Source organism: Candoia aspera, chromosome 1, assembly GCF_035149785.1.
Source record: "Candoia aspera isolate rCanAsp1 chromosome 1, rCanAsp1.hap2, whole genome shotgun sequence".
Classification (NCBI taxonomy): domain Eukaryota; kingdom Metazoa; phylum Chordata; class Lepidosauria; order Squamata; family Boidae; genus Candoia; species Candoia aspera.
In genome coordinates, this window is record NC_086153.1 from 222584263 (window position 1) to 222604499 (window position 20237).

The 20237-nt window shown below is 39.5% G+C and overlaps 1 protein-coding gene across 1 annotated transcript in view; it reads left to right on the forward strand.

Moving 5' to 3' along the window:
- The window catches only part of CNTNAP5 (contactin associated protein family member 5), a 317159-nt gene that overhangs the window by 70077 nt on the left and 226845 nt on the right, over positions 1-20237 (forward strand). Inside the window, exon 5 of the mRNA XM_063309182.1 lies at positions 10440-10643. Within this exon, the coding sequence (XP_063165252.1) occupies positions 10440-10643 (204 nt within the window). The remainder of the gene's footprint in view (positions 1-10439; positions 10644-20237) is intronic.

Genomic DNA, 20237 nt, shown 5'->3' on the forward strand with positions numbered 1-20237 from the left:
CTCCTGGCCTTCTGGAAGGCCCTGAAGACTTGGTTCTCCTGTCTTGCTTGGGGCGGGAAGGTGGGTAACCATTCTTGGGGGTGGCTGTCGCCTTAGAGCCCCTCCCACCAGATTGGAATTTTATAGCCACTTGGATTCTATATTTATTTATTGCATTTTATATTTGTAATGTGCTTTATTTTTATGGGATTTTAACATTTATGGCTGTAGTTTGATTTTATTGTAAACCGCCCAGAGTCCCGCTTTTGGGGAAGATGGGTGGTAATTAAATTTGAATAAATAAATAAATAAAATTTCTCCATTAGGGCAAAATATTTATGTATGGGGTTATCTATGTGTGCGTAGAGGCACCATCACCACCATGTGCTACATCTTTTCATAGAACAATCTCTCTTTTTTCAGTTTTAAAACGAAAAGGGGAAAAAGCTTGGTCAATAAGGTTATGCATAGTAAAGATGCATAAACCACTTACTACCTAGTTCTGTACAGCACTCTGAGCATGATGACAAGACAAACAACCAGAGTTATATCAGATGACATCTGCAGACAAATGGAAAGTTGATTGTTCAGGATGCCAGGAAGGAAAACAGTTTATCATATATTTCAAAAAGGTCTTGTTAGCTTATCACCAGCAAATCCTGCTGACCAAAGGTAGTTTTCTTGTTTTCTGTTTAAATAGAATGAGATTTATGGCCAATCTTCAAATGCTGATTGTACTCTCCAAATAAGTAATGGTCTAAAAGGGATCGGTACAATCCAGCATAAATTCTGCTAACTGACTAGGGGGAAGTAGGTGAAGGGGACAGAGGGGGGAAAAGAAACCCTGTAATCCAATGACAGCTTGGCCATCCTTTGAGATGAAGAAGCCTCACTTCCCCTTGGAGACTGGTGGGGAGGAGAATGCTGAACTGCAGAGGATAAAAAAAATGATCTTGCATTTTTGGGCAAAACAATTCTGCCAGCCTCCCTTATACCTTCTCTCTCTCTTCCCCCTCACTGGCTTTGTCTTTCATGCCAGGAGGAAAAATTAACGTACTGGGGATAAATGCTTATGAACCGACACGTTAAGTCTTCAGAACACGGGTTAAAAGAAAAATGAATAAAATAGCTACCAAGATCAAGCTAACTGCACAAGCATCTTAAGTAGCTCCTTGGCATAATAGGAGTCTTAGATGCTGAGCTCAGTGACATTGCAGGGATGCCTTGCAGGTCATGAGATGCAGCCTCTTTGGAGGAGGGCAGTAAAATGTGAATTAGACAATCTGTATTTCTCAAGCTGTGTGCAGTTCTCACCTTATACAGTATTTAGAAGTCCTTTTTGGCAATCCGTCTGTATGTTTGCAAAGAGCAGGCTGCTGCTGGTAGGGGGGACCAAAAAGAGGAAGGGAGAGTGAAGAGGCCATGTATCAACAGCATGGAGGTTCTGATAGATTACTGCCAACATGCTGGTTCTTGTCTAAGAATTGGGAATATTCTACAATAGCTTTCTTCAGCCTGGCCTCCTCCAGCTAAGTTGAATTTCAAGGTTCCATAATTCCCAGTCAAAGTCCAATGCAGGTAAGAGGGCATGAGTTTGGGGAAGGATTTCTGAAGCTTAAAGTTGAATAAGTTACTGCCCTTGGCCTATGCAGCATGGGATCTAGGACTACCCCACGTAAACCTGCTTGTACTTGAAGATGATCTTTAGAGGTCTTCTTCTGGTTCCACCAATATCTGAAAGCATGAGAATGGCCAAAGGTTAGTGATGTCTCCTCAGGTATGGCTTTCTATTTACTTATAGCTCTTCTAGAAAAGCTATTCTGATGCCCATTTGAATTTTTTAAAGATGCTATATCCTCCTCATCCCCCTCTCCCTTTCTCCTCCTCCCTACTCCTTTTAAGACATTTTAAACATGGCTAATGTATAGCTTTTTGATTCTTGTTGTTTTTAGTATGTATCTTGCTTGAACGTTCCGATGTTTATTGTGCTTGTGCTGCTAGCTGCCCTGAAGAATGGAATAAAACAATAACACATAAGCAGTTTTCTTTTATCAATGAACCATCAAATAGATGGTATAAAAATAAGGAACTTTCAGTTAGAAGAACTGAGCTGCTAGTTAATTATAAATAAGATCCTCAACATACCAAGTAATATTCAGAAATGCTGCATGTTATGAATATAATTGATGGAAATAGTAGTCACAATGACAAAAATGCTAAACTGATACAGTTGGTGTTACAACAGTTCATTGTTGGCAATGTTGATTTCAGCTTGGTTTTAGAATGGGCAGATTGTAGTTATGTAAACTTAGAAACTGCTTTTCCTGCTATTTTGGATTGAAGTCATTGAGTGTTTTGGAGTGGGGTATCGTCAATATGTACTGTAGATCAGCGATTTCCGACCTTTTTGGCGCCAGGGACCAGTTTCATGGAAGACAATTTTTCCACGGACCGGGGGTGGGGGGATGGTTTCGGGATGATTCAAGCGCTTCCTCTTTTTCCCGACCTTTTATTCTTTTTTCTTCGCACCGTTTGGAGATAACAACCAATGGGCTTGCTTTCTCTGGCAGGAGGCGGAGCTCAGGCACTCCCTGATACAGATGATACAGTGGGTATCATCTACAGCAGGGGTCCCCAACCCCCGGTACCGGTCCACAGCCCAGGGGTTGGGGACCTCTGCTGTAGATGATACCCACTGCATTGTCCCTTACCATCTAAATCCAAGGAAACAATCAATACCATTGAATGTTGTCCACTTTTGAAAATGGGCTGGATAAGAGAGAACAAGGTAAAATTAAATCCAGACAAGAGGGAGGTGCTGTTGGTAAATAGGAAAATAGACTCACAGATTAAGGTTTATCCTGTTACACTTCCTCTGAAAGAGCAGGTTCACAGTCTGGGAGTGTGCCTTGATCTACAACAGACACTGAATAGCCAAACGGCAATGGGAGTTAAGAACACTTTTGCAAAATTTGATGTAGCTGTGTCTCTTCCTGAGCTGGTCAGATTTGTTGATGGCAATCCACTTCTTGATTACATCCCTCTACACTACTACAATGTGCTTTATGTGAAGCTGTCCCTGAAAAGTGTCCAAAGATGGTAGCAAGTTTAAAATGTGGCAACTAGGTGACTAATCAGTGGAAGATATGGGGATCATAGGATGCCTGGACTTAAAGATCTCTATGGATTGCCACTTGTTTCTGGGCATAGATTTAGTTGACGGTGTTGCCCTTGAAAGTTCTACCGCTCTCACAGTGCTTAGGACACCTCTCAGGCTGTTAACTGCTGACAATTTTAGTGTTTACTTTCTCATTAATTCTAATTGTATTTCTAGCTTTTTATGTTCTGTTTCCATTTTTGAATTTTACCTGCTGCGAATGCTAGTCGGGATATAAAATCAGTTCAAATTAACTAATTAAGAATGAACTTATTCTGTGTGTGTGTGTGTGTGTGTGTATCTGTGTGTGTGGAATAATACAAGTCATGGGCAGATTTATACAAGTTACCTGCCTATCAGCTGTATCATCCTAGGAAGTTCTGGTATTCTGTCCAAGAGAGATGTAATCAATAGGGATATGGGACATGAATTTTTGTTGATTTTTTATTGCTCTATTGTTCCTTAGGATGGGCACTGGAAATGTCTTTTTTCTTCTTCCAGGTTTTTTGTGTATTTCAATATTGCCGATGGCTTAACAGCTTGCTTTTTTTCTTTCTATTTTAAGAGTATTGAAGTTTTCACAGTTGTAATCTGCTGTGTGAGCTCTTGGGAAGGTCCAAAGACAGCATGAAAAATAAATAAAATCTGCCAAATATTGATGGATCATGTTGTCCTAGCAGTATATTCCTGGTTAGCACAAAAATGTAACTTGATTACAGCAGTAGTACACATGGTGACTTCTAGGTTTTCATAAGCAAAAAAAGAAGCTTGCATTCATCAATAACCAAAAGAGAGAAGAAGAGACCAAGAGGAGGAGGAATTAAAGTGGGTAAATACAATAATGAATACAGGTAGTCCTCAAGTTACTATGGCAATTGGGACTGGAATTTTCGTTGCTAAGTGATGAGGTCGTAAAGTGCAATGTCACGTGACCATATCACTTATCTATGGCAATCCCTGCAGTCCCCACCTAGGACTTGCAGGAAGTTGCAAGTTCTAGGTGGCCAGCAGGCAGGTAAGTGGCTGCTGCTAGGTAGGAGAGGGAGTAAAGGGTGCGTGGGTGGCCAGGGAGATGCGGTGCAGTGTGGGGTGGCTGCTGCTGTGTGGGGGAGGGTGTGCAATGGTGCACGGATGGCGGGGCGGCATGGTGTGAGTGTGGCAGGGCTTGGAGTTGCTGCTGCCAGGTGGGAGAGGGGGTGTGAGGGGGTGTGTGTGGCCAGGAAGGGTATGCAAGTGGCCAGGGGTGGTGGGGAGGCATGGCATCAGTGTGGCAGGGCTTGGGGTGGCTGCTGGTGGGTGGGGGAAGGTGCACAAGGGTGTGCGGGTGGCTGGCAAGGCACAAGCACAGACAGGCTGGGGAAGGGTGCACGGGTGGGGAAGACTTGTGACCTTCCTTGCTGGCTTCCCCATTGACTTTGCTTGCGGGACACTGCAACTGTCAAAGTGCAAGCTGGTTTCCAAGCATCCAGATCTCAATCATGTGACCACAGAAATTCTGGGATGGCCAGAACTTTGAGGATTGGTCATAACCACTACTCATTCAGTGCCATTGTAACTTCAATGGTTGCTGAATGAGTGTTCATTAACCAAGGATTACCTGTACTTAAACTTGGTTGCAACTGGAACAGGATCAAATAAAGTTTGAAAGAAAAAAAGACACAAAAAGCCTATTAATCTCCAGGGAGGGATTCTACTGTTTAGGGTCAAGTAGAAAACCTGTGCATATTTAAAAAAAAACAAAAATCAGGGATACTAGATTTTTATTGGACGTAATCAATAAACATTTTCAGTTCTGCCACAGCATCATTGCAGATGTTCCACTTACATTTTTGTCAAGGGGACCATTGAAATAATACCTGTATTGGAGAAGGTTCTTAAACAGAGCTATTTGGGCTCTGTGAACATGGTAGTCTTCAGTAAAGCATTGTGCAACTTGAAATATTTGGTTATTTTTATAAAATCAAATGTCTAGCTTGTAAGGTGCAAAGATGGACATAAGAAACTTGTGTAGATTTAAAACATCACAGGCTGGGCCTGGAGCTGAATCTTGAAGAAGGGATTAGGGTTTTTAATGCCCTTTTTATGACTAGCAAAAAAACAGTGCAGCCACGTGTGTACTACTCAGAAATAAGTTACATCAACTTATTTGTATGTATTGGACTTTTTAAGTGACTATAAGGCTGCTAGATATGCATTAGTCTTTTGCCATTCATGCATTCATGCATTCATTCATTCATTCATTTATTTATATTCTATCCTGCCTTTATTATTTTTTTATAAATAAGTCAAGGTGGCGAACATGCCTAATACTCCTTCCTCCTCCTATTTTCCCCACAACAACCACCCTGTGAAGTGAGTTGGGCTGAGAGAGAGGGACTGGCCCAAGGTCACCCAGCCGGCTTTCAGGCCTCAGGTGGGACTAGAACTCTCAGTCTCCTGATTTCTAGCACGGTGCCTTAACCACTAGACCAAACTGACTATGTCCTTATGTCAGACTATAGGTTTGTCCTGTATAAAGGGTTGTGCTATATATGTTGTAGTTGAAGTAAATCCATCCACATTTATGAATTTTGTAAGTACTCACATTTAGCTTTTCCAGGATACCTTTAATGCCAGTTTTCTAAGGGCAGGGGTCTGCTTTTAGTTCACAACTCCCAGGACCCCTTATCATTTGCAATGTCAGCTGGGACTTGCAGTTCTGATTCAGAAGAATGGAATATGCTTTGTCCTGTCTGCACCACTCCCCTCCAAATCCTCCTTTATTCCCATCTGTATTCTAATGGTTTATCATATTCTAAAGGAAGTTATGTGTGGCTGGAAGTAACATTGATCAAACAGCCTGCCTACGGGACCCCCTTGCCTCTTCATAGTTCTGAATGGTTCAAAGGACTTCCCCTGTTTTTCTCCTCTGCCTTCAAAATGTTTCTGCTGTCAGGCCTCTTAATGGGAAGTGATGCTGGGCCTTGTGGAAGATGTCATCTTGCTAGGCTTTGTTTTCTTTCTTGGGTTCTGAAAAGTGTACAATTTTTGACATATAAGGGCTCTTTATTATGCTTAAATTAACGCCACTTATTTATTGCCATGCCAACTGTCACTGATGACTCTTAGATGTTAGAATGCCAGCTTTGGCAGTGATATGTTGGATTTACATATCACTGCCACTTGATATATAAATATCAAGGTGCTTCATTCATCCACAGATCCCGTATCTTTGACAGAGTGGATGTCACATAATGGTGTCCCCCAACCAACTCTCTAATAATGTTATTCGGCAAATGTCTTGCATATAGAATGACTAGAACATTAAAAATAGGTTGTTGCCAAGTAACAGAGAACACTTAAGTTTTTTATACTACATTCTACATAGAGATTTTTTTTCCCACTCAGAACAGCTTTTCTCTGCCTTGTTATTAAGCAGGAATCATCTGTCTGAGAATTTTCTGTGCAAATATGTGTCATTTGCAATTGTCTAACTATTACCTTTGAGTAGGCTACCCAGTGTGATAGATTGCTGGCATTAACCTTATTTGAACTTAAATCTGTTCATTAAAACCCTTTTTTGGTCTTAAATGAGATGCCTAAATAGAATTGACAACCCCCACCAGTACCTGTGAGTGGGATGCAAAAATGAACAAATTATTCCCTGCCAGATCAGCAGAATTATTTCCACCTTGTCTGGACCTCTTGCTTGGCATTAGCTACCTACCAATTAATCACTTTGCTTTTGCTGGTATGAAGCATGGGGTGGACGAAAGTCGGATGCAAAAAGAAAAGTGATTGGGAAAAAGCACCAGATGGTTTATTATAACATTATAAGCACAAGGATGTTGTTGGTTAATATCATGACTAGATTGTCACAAAGACTAACAGACCCTCCCCCCTGCACACACACACACATGCACGCGCACACACACAACAACCAAAACAAACAAAGATCATTTCAGAAGCAGAGCAGGCAGTGTTACACATAAGGGTGAAACAATCTTCTTTAGGCTGCACCATGGGTGCAGATGGAGGCAAGAATTAATTTCTGAATGTTTGGAAGGTTGTTCAAAGTGTTGACTTTGGTAACAGAGAGGGACATTTAAACTCTGCTTCAGGCAGTAAAATGTCTTAGCTTAGCACTGAATTTACAGTGCTAAGTTTCACAAATGTTTAGAATATCAAGGGAAGGGGCAGAATACGGCAGTCATAGTCAACCAGAAAGTAAAGTGTAGAGTTGGGTAACAGGTTGATTGTGCTGGAGGTAATTGATTTTTACTACTGACAGTTGGAAGACTTTATTTAACTGACATGAGTGCTTATATACAGAATACTATATTTTTCTTAAAAGTCAGAATAAGATTTTTTTAAAGAAAACCTTTTTTTTGAATATTTATTTTAAAAAGTTATTAAAAATCTTATTTTGAAACTTCTTAAAATAAATATTCCAAAAAGTTCTTTACAAATAAATGTTATTTTGAACCTACCACCAAGTGTAATATATATTTTTATCCTGTTTTGTTTTTGTTTTTATTTTAATATGCTTTTATCTGTAATTCTGGTCTGTGACCATAATACAAGTTCTTATTATTTTGACTTCAGTAAAAATCCATAATCTTTTGCATGTATGCAAAAGGAAAGTATGAGATCACATTTAGTTCTGGACAGGAGTTATGAACTCTCTCCCTCACCCTGAATTACTAAAGACAATGTACTTTTCATAGCCCATGGGATGTTTGGTCCAAGACTCAAAAGTTCTTCCCTTGAATCATGTACACTTTTCAGCCTGAAGTCCCAATGCCATTAGCTGTTATGGCTTGTTGATAAAGGGAAGAAGGTTCATTCTGAGGAGGAAGAACTAAATTCCTATCCAGAATGAAATACGATGGTATACCTGAGATTTCCCTCAACATCCCCAAATGCCTTCTTGCCCTTTACTAGCACTTATACTTCTAATTCAGCTGTCCATATATAGTTCAGCTACGTAATATATTATGAGCACAATAAGTCCCAAAGGAAATGTTCCTCATTCTACACTTCAGCCCCCAAACTCCAGCCGGGATGGGAAATAATAACATCTGGAGGGCAATAGGCTGGAGATGTTATTGAAAAAAAATTAGAATTGGGTCTGAGCCATGGAAAATTGGCTTGGTTGCTGCTGGTATGAAGTAGCAAAAGTTCATGCTAAGGATCCATAGGGAAGGAACTGAAAAGAAACTTGCCATTGTCACCATGTGTGAAATCCATGATATCAGTCTAGGAGAAGGTAGCCAAGATGATCAAAGAGCTCAAGTAACTCCCCAAGGAGGAAAATTAGTAATACTGAGGTTGTGTGTCTACATGCACTGGTTTAGAAAAACAGTCAATAAGAGATGACATGGAGCAAGAAGATAGAATTTTTTTGGTTTTGTTTTCCTTTCAGAGTACTTTCAAGTGGTTGAGATGTTTAGGACATGCAAAAAATAGTACTTCATACAGTACAGAGTTAAATAAGGGCATTATCTATGGTGAGCTGTATGTTGTCTACCAGTTTGGTTGGCATCAAAGGAGGGATTTAGATGACTTCATAGAGACCAAGGTTATAAATTGCTACTAATCGTAAGGACATTGTTGGGGAGAGTACTCCTGTTGTCATATCCTGCTTCTGGCTTTCAGTAGGCATCCAACTGGTTGCATTAGGTTCTTGTTGTTTTTTTAAAAAAATATAACAAAAAATATTTCCTATATAATGTGTTTTTGTGCATTACATTTTACTCATGACTGTGTCCTATTACCAGCTCAGTGCCCCTGACCACAAATCAGAATATTTGTCCTCTCAAAGATTCCTGGGCTTCTTCCAGGCTCCTTTTCCAAAATGAAATCTGCCCAGCAACTTCTGATAGAGGCAGGAAGAGTCTGTCTCCTCATTTGGGTTTTTTTTTTTTTTTAATGCAGTCTGCTGTGTTATTTTTCCAAGAATGGTGGCCAGAAGAATCTGTTACTAAAATCCCCATCCTTTAAAAGAAATTTTGTGTGTATAACACTTCCTGCCATTGTTAGAAAACACAGGATTACCAATATTATGAAAGGACCAAGCAAGTGATGCTGAATGCTGGATTTAGTACGAGACCCTGAAATTCTAGCTCAAATGTGTTTTAAAAGGATGGTGCACAGGTGTTCAGAAACCTCTAAGGAAAGGTTTATCTTAATATGGTACTGAGTAGGCAGCAACCCATACAGATCCCAGATGGCTTCTCTGAGCCAAATCATCTTTCTATGTAGCTATTTACATTTTTTTAAAAAACATAGAAGTGTATATCCTGATGCTGCAGGGTCACTCATGGCATCCAAAGCCTTGGATGTATCCCATGGAGATACTACTAGGTAGTAGCCATTTTTCATGTGACAGAAGGGAGAAATTATTAAGTTTATGGGGAGTAATCATATTGAAGGTAAAATCACCCTCGAGTCAAACTTATTCCATGCTGTTTTACTGGCAATAATATAAAGGTAGTTTGCCCTTGCCTTCAGCTCTGGTATATTTTGTACATTAGATAAGTGGTTTGCCACTGCTTTCTTCTGGGATTTTTTTTTTTTAACTTTCCAATCTATCTTTCAGCCCAGGAATTTCTTCTTGTGTTCAGATCAGCCATCTTCAGCCAAATGTCACCACTTAGCTGGGCAATAATGTTGTTTATATTTAATTAAGTGTATATCCTAGTAAAAGCCAATTAAAGCCAATTTAATTTCAGTTTGACTCCACCCACTTCTTTCTGCTGGTTTTTCAGTGGGGCCCATAGCATGCCACAGAAGAGTGGAGGGCAGCCCTGAGCCCTCAAAACTTGTCCGCTTGCTTTAAAAGAAAAGTAATGCTTGCAAGAATGCCCAGGAATATATTTCCTTAGAATCTGTCACTTCCACAAACTGAGTTCTGCTCTAAAAGCATCCATTCCTCTTTGCTTTTCTCTTGAGAATTATAATATAAGGAAGATGCACAGACACTGCTTTAGCCTACTCAAAAGAATAATCATAGAGGTGTGATTTTGTGTAATTCTTTAAAAGAAGTCTGCAAATATGTACTCTGGATTGCTGAGATTTATTTATTTATTAATCCCATGTATATGGCCACTCCTTTATCCAAGGAAACTGTGGAAGGTGAACAAAGAAATAATGCATTCTGTTAAACCCTAAGGAACCAAATTGAGGCTCAGTAAAATCACAGCACCAGTTAAGGTTGTATTCTCTCTTGAAGTTTATGGCTGTGTGTCTGTGTGTGTCCATGCATAAGAGAGAGAGAGAGAGAGAGGTTCCTCATTTTAATACTTGCTTTCTTTCCTCACAGAATCTGATACTGCAGATTTTGATGGAAGGAGCTCCCTCCTCTACAGATTCAATCAAAAACTGATGAGTACCTTCAAAGATGTTGTTTCTCTGAAGTTCAAGAGCATGCAGGGAGATGGGGTCCTATTTCATGGCGAAGGGCAGCATGGAGATTACATTACCCTGGAGCTGCAAAATGGGAAGCTTTCCTTACACATCAACCTGGGTACGTCCAGACATTTCAACCTATCTTGCATAAAGTTCCTGCTCTTAGTTCTTTTATGACCTTTCCCCACTATGGAGTTGAAGTGCTGTCCGCCCATCGGTGAGCCAGCAGAAAATTATACAGGCATGATATTTGCTTTTCCCACCTTAGCTGGAAGAATAAGGCAAAAAGTATGATTTTACCATCAGAGCAGTTAAGGCTGTTTAAGAGGTTGGGCAGTGTCTTGGGGACATGGCAGGAAAAGATGTTGCAGAGCCTATTTTGGCTTGAGGTTACATATTAGCAGGGAAAGGCTATTAGTCTGCAGTTAACAAAGTCAAGCAGCCAATTGAGATTCTGGGGGAAGAGAACAATGTGCTGCTATGACAATAGGTGGAGATAGAGAGATAGATGATAAATAAATATTGTGTGCATTTTTTAAGTTCAATTTTACCCACAAATCTGAAGGATTGTGGCTTTAACCCAGTACATGTATGGATTACAAATCTACGTACAATCAATAGATGTATGTAGTACAGATGTAAAATACTTACCTCTTAATTTTCTAGAGCAGATTTTGGATTTCTACCCAAAAGAAAACCTAGGCAAAACAAATATTAGCTGCAAATGAAATCTTGCTGGTGTTCAATATCTCCCTCTCCCCAAATCCCCCAGCTAGGTTTATGGGCTGTACCTTTGTTTAATGCATAATGTGATTAAGAAATCTATCACAACTTTGTTTTTAAAACAATGACATTTTTTTTAAAAAAAACCTGACATTCTAACAGCATCCCTGAGCTGCTTGAGGAAATCTCCTCCTCCTCCTTCCCCCTTCCTAAAATGACTCTGAATCCCATAGTAATTCCAGGAAGCACTAGAGAGAGAAAAAGAAAGAGGGCTTCCTCCTGCAGCTTGGACAGCCTGTTAGCATATCAGGTTTTTTAGCATTTGGGGTGTGTTGTGTGTGTGTAAAGCAAAATAGAACCTTTTCTGTTGCCCACTCTATGGAATATGCTCCCCCCTGAAGTGAGGCTGGCTTCATCACTTTTTGACTTTCTGAAGGTCCCTCAAAACCTCGTTGTGCCATCAGGCCTGGGGACCCCAGGGGACTGGTGAATGATTAAGGTGGCTACACTGTTATTAACATCTCTCCACCTAATATTCTTTCATTTTTAGTTTTGTGTTTTATAGTTTTTAATGTTTTTAATAATAATTATAATAATGATTGTTTAGTATTTATTAACTCCCTGTTTTTAGCTTTGTTGTATGCCACCCAGAGTCACTTGTCATGAGATGGGCGGCTACATAAATTCAATAGATAGGTAGATAGATAGAGAGATAGATATCCCTTAGCTGACATGTGTTAAACAGAAATAAGTAAAACCTGCCTTACAGATGCTTCTATTTTTAACTTGAAAAGTGCTGGATCCAAAGCTGCCCTGTCAATATTGACAATGGAATAATTGAATTTCTAATGATCTGCACATCCTTAGTTAGTCATGACATGGAGCATATCAACTGACTATATCTCTGGATCTGCATAAATTAATCTGAAAACGAAACCTTGGTTCTATCAGTACATATTGTATTACTTATACCTTTAAATGTAGTATCTTTGCTAAGGCCTTCCAACCTGCCCCCCACCGCATAAAAGTCACCAAGCATTGTATAGAGTGTGAAAAACATACTCTAGCTCTGAACCACCTTTTATAACAAATATAGGGTGCATGTTACATTAACTGCACAGAATGCTTGCAAAGTTGGAAATTTATAACCAGAAAGTTATTTCTGACATGACCCTGTGTCTTAAGTGAGATACATTGCATCTTTCACTTATTGTTTTTTTCTTCCTCTGCCTGTTTCCCACACAAACACAAAGACAGACACACACATAAACAAAATTATATAATCTTGTATTCTGTTCTATCTGTGGGCTGCCCAAGTCACTACTGAAACCAGTGAGGTCTATGCTTTAATTCTTTGAGTATTAATAATTAAAACATTATTGTCTCCATGGGGTTTATTGCAAGTAGATGTGCATAAGCTTGAAAACACAAGTGTGATGATCAAACTTTCATTCTCAGATCACCTGCCATTCAGTCCAATCCTAAATATATTTACTCAAGAGTGAGTATGTTTGATTTACTTTTGAGACTGATATGAGTGATTACATCTGTGGTACTAAATATTTTGAAAAGTTTGTCGAATTGCCTATTTACTACACAGTGCAATACATGTCTGTCCAAAAGAAAATTCTCTTCATTGCAGTGATGTGTGCTTGCAGAAGTGTGTATAAGATTCTAGCTTCAAGGAGGTACGTGTGGGTGCTTTACTATCCATGCTGCCTGAATGACATTAATTCACAAAAATGGATTGATTGCACTTAACTCCATTTACCCATGCCTTCTCCACAAGTAGATGGCTGATTCCTTACCTGCTCCTTGCTTTTCAAGCCAGAAGCAGTGCGCTTTGCCTATAATGTGGGTTAATATACTTAGAAATGTGTATTATTTGCGATCTCCTTGGCTGCATTTATGCCTTGTCTGCGTCGGTTTGTGCTGATTAAATAAAAATAAGCTTGTTAGGCTGTCAGTTTGTCATGAAATAGTGATTTTTATATAGGCTTTGTTAATTTCACTTCCTTTCAAATACAGCAGAATGGCAGTGGAACTTGTGTGTGGGTGGGTGGGTCTATGGGTGTGGGTGTGTATGAGAGAGAGAGTATTGCCACACAGTGGTATAAGGAGGCTGTGCTTCAACTGGTGAATTTCACTTATTAAATTCAGGACAAAATTTAAGCAAAGGATTTGCACTTCATCACAATGAACCAGCTTGCGTGCAACTCAGATACTAAGTGGTAACGTTAATCCAATTAAAACTCAATTTTTTGAAGTCATAAATGTAAAGGGGTGGGGTGGGGACTACTGCTGCCACTGTATGAGGAAGGAAGCAGGAAGTTGTTAGGGAATTAGCAGGTGGGGTGAAGGATAAGTACTGTGGCAAGACATCTAATGACATGAAGTCCCTTGTAGAACTGAGCAGCAAATCACAAAGACAGGTATGGAAGGGGAGAGAAAGAGCCAGAATTACCTTATTTCAGAAAGGAAAATAAATGAATGGTGCTTGAAAATATCTCAGATTCCTTCAGGCTGCTTCCTGTCTGCAAATCTAGGTTGGGGTGAAAGGGCTCTCGTAAGGTTTGCACATTTGGAGAGTTTTGTGGGCGAGCTATAGGGAGCTATAGGGTGATGTATTGTTTCAGGGGCCCGAGAGAGTAAGTAGCAAGACACCCTACAGTTTGTTTTCAAAGGTAGAAAGACCAAGGCTGCCTACCCTTCATACTGCTTAGGCAGAAACAAACTTTAGCTGGGAAGGAAGGGGGATTATCTCTAGGCAAAATGAAAAGAAAACCTCATGCCCTGAGCATAGGAATGGTAACCTGAAGTATCTCTATATGAGGACTGTGCTGTGGTTGGGATCCAATCTGGACTTTGTAATGCATGGGAGCATAAACCCAGTATCTGTGCACCTGTTTGGGATTTGTTACAGCAGATGCAACGTTTTCCAGGACTGTGTAGATCCTGTGGGCTACTACTTCAATTGCACGATTCTGGAAACAGATGTGGCTGCTTAACTGAGTTGTAAACAGATGTTGCATTCACCCTCATTCCAAAACACCACTTCTGAACTGAATCCAAAGCATTCCACAGCTCTAATCTATATCTTTACCTATCTATACGTATCTATTCATATATACACTACTATACATCTATTTTGAGTTCCAGGGTCCCCATTCTTTGCATAGCAGCAGATTCTTCTTTATTATTTTAATTGGGCTGGAGGTCAGCAATAACAAATATAAGTTTTCATGCTCTGGCTAATACTAAATCCTTACCTTTGTTGCAGGTAAAAGGAAAGGTTAAAGTCATAATACTTAAAGGCTACCTCCAGAATAGCAGGGCAGCTAGACTTCTCACTAATACAACTAATACAGTTTGTGCAAACTAATGAGGTTTGTGGTTTACATGGATTTGGATCATTTCACCCCAATCTGACCTTGCTTTTCAATTTTTCTAAAAAAAAAAAAAAAGCTGTGCAAAACCCATTTGGCTGGCAAGATTCTAGTATCTAATTTCCTCTGCCTCAGATGACCTTGGTGTATTAGACTCATGCTAGTTTTGAAGTTGAAGAAGGAAGTGAAATGAAGATTATGAGGCCATATTTGATAGTTGGGGGCTAAGCACTGTAATGATTGCAGTGGGCTCATTAAGAAGAGGAAGTAGAAACTTCACTAGCTTAAAGACCATTTTTTTTCAGATGTGCTGCTAGGAGCTGGATTAACTCAAGAGGCATCTTCTCTCCAAAAGAATGTCCTGCCAAAGACCTTTCATCTTCCCTAAACTTCACTGCTTCTTTGTGTAGGGAGAAAGGGTCTGCCCCTCTGGATGCAGAAAAACATGGAGTAACAGTAGATTATTTTTCAGAGAGAGTGGCATCCACAGAAACTTGCTGCTCTTGTCAAAATGATGATAGCAACATTGAACCACAAGCTCTGCTCTTTGGGGTATGCATGGGACAATGTAATAAAAGCAGGAAAGGGGCAGGGCTTTCAGCATGACACCACTGATAAAGTCTGTCTTCCTGTCACCTTTAATGGCATGGCTCCCTGCCTCTATGTAGTGAGGAACAGCTGCAATAATTTACTGTTCTAGGTAAAAAGGACTTCTGCATATAGATGACACTGTGTAGAATCCTCTTCCAGATAAAGGAAGTGTTGGACAAAGTGCTTTGTGGTGCGCCAACTGCCCTTTCAAACAGAAGTGCCTTGCTCCTGTGCCTTGATAAAGCAGAATGTGTCACCATCTCAGTGCTGCAAAGGTCCTGCCAAGACAAATCATATCCATATCACATAGCCCTACAGGACAGGAACACACAGGTTGACCAGTTCAGATGAGGACATTGACATTGCCACCTTAGGGAATCTTCCTGCATATAGCCTTTTTTAAGATAAATTTTTGTGGTGTGCCCCAGCTCTTCTGTATATTTCAAATATTCATTTTACAGGTTTTGCTGTTCTCCTCCATGATGGATCATCTCAGTCCCTGCTGAAACTGTTTTTGGTTTTTTTTAGTTTCTTGAAACTAAACCCTTGTTTTGCCCAAGGTACATTATCTACATGTTGCATTGAGCTGTTGGTTGGCAATGCAAGGAAATAAAAAAGAAAAAGAAAAAGAAAAAGAAATCTAAAATACATATGTGTTAGTAAATTGAAATAAGAAATCCCATAAAGTAAAAATATAGCACTTTCCAAGTAGGAAAAGGGGTAGGATTTTTTTTTCCAATCGCACTTATTTTGCATTTTTAACTCCTCCTTTTGAAACTTCTGTGCAACTGCTGATCAGCATCAAATAGAAGAGAGGTTGTCTCTGGTAACTAAAAACATAATTTAGAATCACATGGTAATTCTTTTTCCTTCAAAATAAATGAATGACCTCAGGTGTCTGGTGTTATCAGAACTTTCTTATTCTGAATTAGTAATTAGAAGCTATTATTGAACAGTTAGAACTTATCAACCAGAAGTTTTGTTCTGCTCCTTAATGTAAATTTCTGAATAGTACAGATTTTGGCATGCAAATCCCTTCTCGGGATGGATGGATGGATGGATGGAAGGAAGGAAGGAAGGAAGGATGGATAGATAGATAGATAGATAGATAGATAGATAGATAGATAGATAGATAGATAGATAGATAATGCAGGGGGTGGGAGAGATCTGCAATTTGCATTAAAACTCTGATGGAATACATTTTTCATCAATTCCTACTTAGGGCCTGGACACCCCCTCTCCCCCCCCCACTGCACAGTGATATGATACTTACACACAGATTATATTTATATCCATTTAAGCAGAGAGAATGAAGGACTTCCAAAACTTAACACAAGACAGCTGGTACATAGGAGGAAGGCTGTGGGTGGCAAAAAAAAAGTTTACTGGTGATATAAGGCATAGACAAAGTTAGTGCTCTTTTTATAGTGATAATTTTAGCTATTAAAATAATTTTGTCAGCTTTTTCTTCTACAAAAGAGTATCATCTTTTATGACAATCTGTTTTTCAGCAGACATAACTACTATGGTGAAAATCTGTGCAAGATATAAAACATATTGCACTTCCTGTATTGTTATATGGACCTTAGGTGATTCATAACTAAGTGCAATTCACTGGTCATATGTATGGCCTACTAGCCATGTGCTTCAATCCCCCTTTATAAATTTGCAAATTAATAGGCAATAAAAGCAGGAGGCATCAAATCCTGATAGGCCAAGATTATATTATAAAGTCTCAGTGCCACCATCCCATTAATTCACAATAATGGAGGCAGGGAATGGCATTTCAATTATTTGGGAGAGAGTGTGAATTTTAAGGGTAGAGAAAAAACAACAACAACAGGTTCTTCATTGCATCCTAGCTGCCATCTTTACTTACAATTTTCAGTCCAGTTTAATACCAGTTGCTTGACCACTATTCCCCTCACCCCCATGATCGTAGAATTATATTACAGTATATTGCAATGAATCATCACTCTAGTGATCTGGTGAAGAAAAGATGATGGTCAGATGTAGAGAAGAGCTAATGGAATACTTATGGTATTTGCAGCTCCCAAACTCTTAATGGCCTCTACTGCTCGAATTTCAAAAAAAGAGGAAGCAGTGCTCACCCCTCTTCTTTTCAGCAGAGTCCCTCAACTTGTTTCTGCCAATATTTTGAAAGTTCAGTCATGCCCAAGGATGAACATTTGAAAGGATTATGTCTTTCGTAATCTCCCAATATCTGGCCCTTACTGTCAAAATGTCCATGGAGCAAATCAATGGGATAACCTTCTAATACCTGTTTATTTGTAAAAGTTGCAAGCTGTGGGGCAGCAAGTCTTCAGCCTTTAGCTCTTGAGTAATAAAGAGATAATAATTGATAAACTAGCAATAATTCTTCTTGCACCTTACGCAGTCCATGGTTAACTAGCATGTGAACCTTTTAGTCACTTGTTATCCATCCTTACTATTTTCTACTACAATTATCACTATAATCTATTGATTACGCTTAAGTATATAATAAAAATGCTGACATCCTTTTTACGCTGAAGCATACCTATACCATGTAAGAGTAAGGCTGGATGAATCATTTAAGCTTTAATTGACTTTGTTTCTTATTTCTCTGTCCCATTTCCAGCTTTTTGAAGATCACATGAAAATTCAAGTGCAGTTTGTAGGCACATTTGTTACAACAGAAACTGCCAGTTTCCCCTAATATAATTGTATTTTTTGTGCATATTCATCCAGATATATGTAGCTTGATCACACATTTTGGCTGTAGAGCTGCATCATAAAATTTGGAAAAGTGTGGATTAAAAAAAAAAGCATTTTGATTCAGGCACAGATTACAAACATACAAATTAGATCGCTTGCCTCTTCAGGAGAGCAGCTAAATCCTTCATCTCAAAAGATTCAGGTGTTAGAGCCTTGAAGATTTCCTGTGTCCTGTTGATGTAGCATGGTAGAGAAACACAAATGTCTCTCCACCCCATCCTGGTGGTATTGTTTTGTTTTCCCTTTCATTTTGAGCAGTGAATGTTCTAAAATGTGTTCTGAGTACAATGCAATTTCTTCTAGGTGGAACCCCAATGTCAGATCCCAACCTGCTGCCATATTTAATTTTCCCTTACCTTAATGTTAAATTCCCAGTGTTGAGAATCACTTTCAGAGGCTGATGCAGAGGAACGTTGAAAAGATTTATCCAACCCTCTGCTCTGATACTGGAGCACTTTCTCTGACCTTGGAGTGAGAGATTTATTCTTGATTATAGGTCTGCAGTCTGAATATCCTCAACATACATTATTGCTTAAGAATATCATTCACTACAATTTCAGAAACCAGCAGGCAATGTACGGCAATGGCCCATTTTTGAAATGAGATGCCTGCTAATTTTGTTTAATTTATATGTGCCAAATTTAACTAGATTTTATTTTCATCCAAGGAAACTAAACTGAAAGCATTAAAGGGAGAACTTGTTACTAATTTCTCGTTATCATTTCTCCCTCTCCGATTTATTATATTTGCTTATAATGCAAGGGACAGTTTTCCAGAGTTTCCCTTGTTGCTACATAAACCCATTAACTAGTTTTTTTCGCAGCCAATCTTTCTTTCTCAAGATTTTTAAATCAGAAATACTTAAAGAAAATCAATGCATTTGCATTAAAAATATCCATAGAGAAATGAAACTTTAAGCAGTGATAACATTAACCTCTGTGCAGGCATTATGCTTTAGAATATTAGAGGAACACATGAAAGAGGCAAGGGATCACTCCAGCGCTGCTCCCAAGTGGCCCCTGTCACAAGTGAGGATGGAAAAATCCTTTCCAGATGAACCTTTTCTAAAAGAGGCTGGGATCATCCTTTGTTAAGGCACTGCCCAGCTGACAGCTCCAGGCTCTCCACACACATGAGAAGCATGAGCGACTGTGCTTTCAGGCACCAGTAATTTTGAACAATGCAGCTAACACTGGGCGCACAAGCCTAGAAGGAGGTCCGTGGGATTTCTTCCAAAAGCAGAGATGAAAAAGTTTTATCATCTCATGAAAACCTTGGGAAAAGTCTATTTGGGAGCATGAAACTAAAGCCAATAGTAGGTGGGGCCAGAAGGGTGTGGGAGCTTGATTGTTCCCAGTTTTTTTCTCCTTTTTTGGATTTTTCTAGTCTTTCCCTGTGCTCCTGGAAATCACGGGGAAGAGGGTATGGGTGTTGGTTACAAACACCCTCTCCTGCCTCCTCTGTGCTACAATAGAAGACTTTATTGCCCAGGTATGATTAGACATACAAGGAATCTGACTTTGGTGGAAGAGCTCTTAATATATTTAAATAACATCAAAAATAAACAATAGTAAAATAATAATGTTATTTATGAAAACTAGACAATCAAGACAGAAAAAAATTGAAGGAAAGAATACTACAGCTATTAACTAACACACACTCCTATTTAAAGAGAGAATTAAGGGGCAGTATACTGCATCTGTTGTCTAACGTATGTTCACATTTAACAGAGCATTACTGGTCACATCTTAGCAGTCATGTTTTACCATATGTTGTCCCTAGTTACATACTTGTGTCCCTAGTTGCCTTTAATAACCTGGAATGGCAAGGGACAAATGTTATGAGTACGGATGGTGCGGAGGTGGGGGCCCCTCTCCAGGGGGGAGAATGCATGCGTAGTTTAGAGGCTTTGAACTGTCCTTCAAAGAGACTCAGAGCAGACCCGCCTTGAGTTTTGGGGTTTATCTATCTGGGTTTCCCACGCTCCTTCAGTTTGGTAGGATTTTCTGTCTACTATAGCAGTTAATAAACACTAGAGACAATCTCTTCATCTCAACGTGGTCTTTTGCTTAAGTCAGGACAGCAATCCTACCAAACTCAAGGAGCATGGGAAACCCAGACAGATATAACCCGAAACTCAAGGTGGGTCTGCTCTGAGTCTCTTTGAAGGATAGTTCAAAGCCTCTAAACTACCTATGCGTTTTCCCCCCTGGAGAGGGGCCCTCACTTCCTCACCATCCGTACTCATAACACAA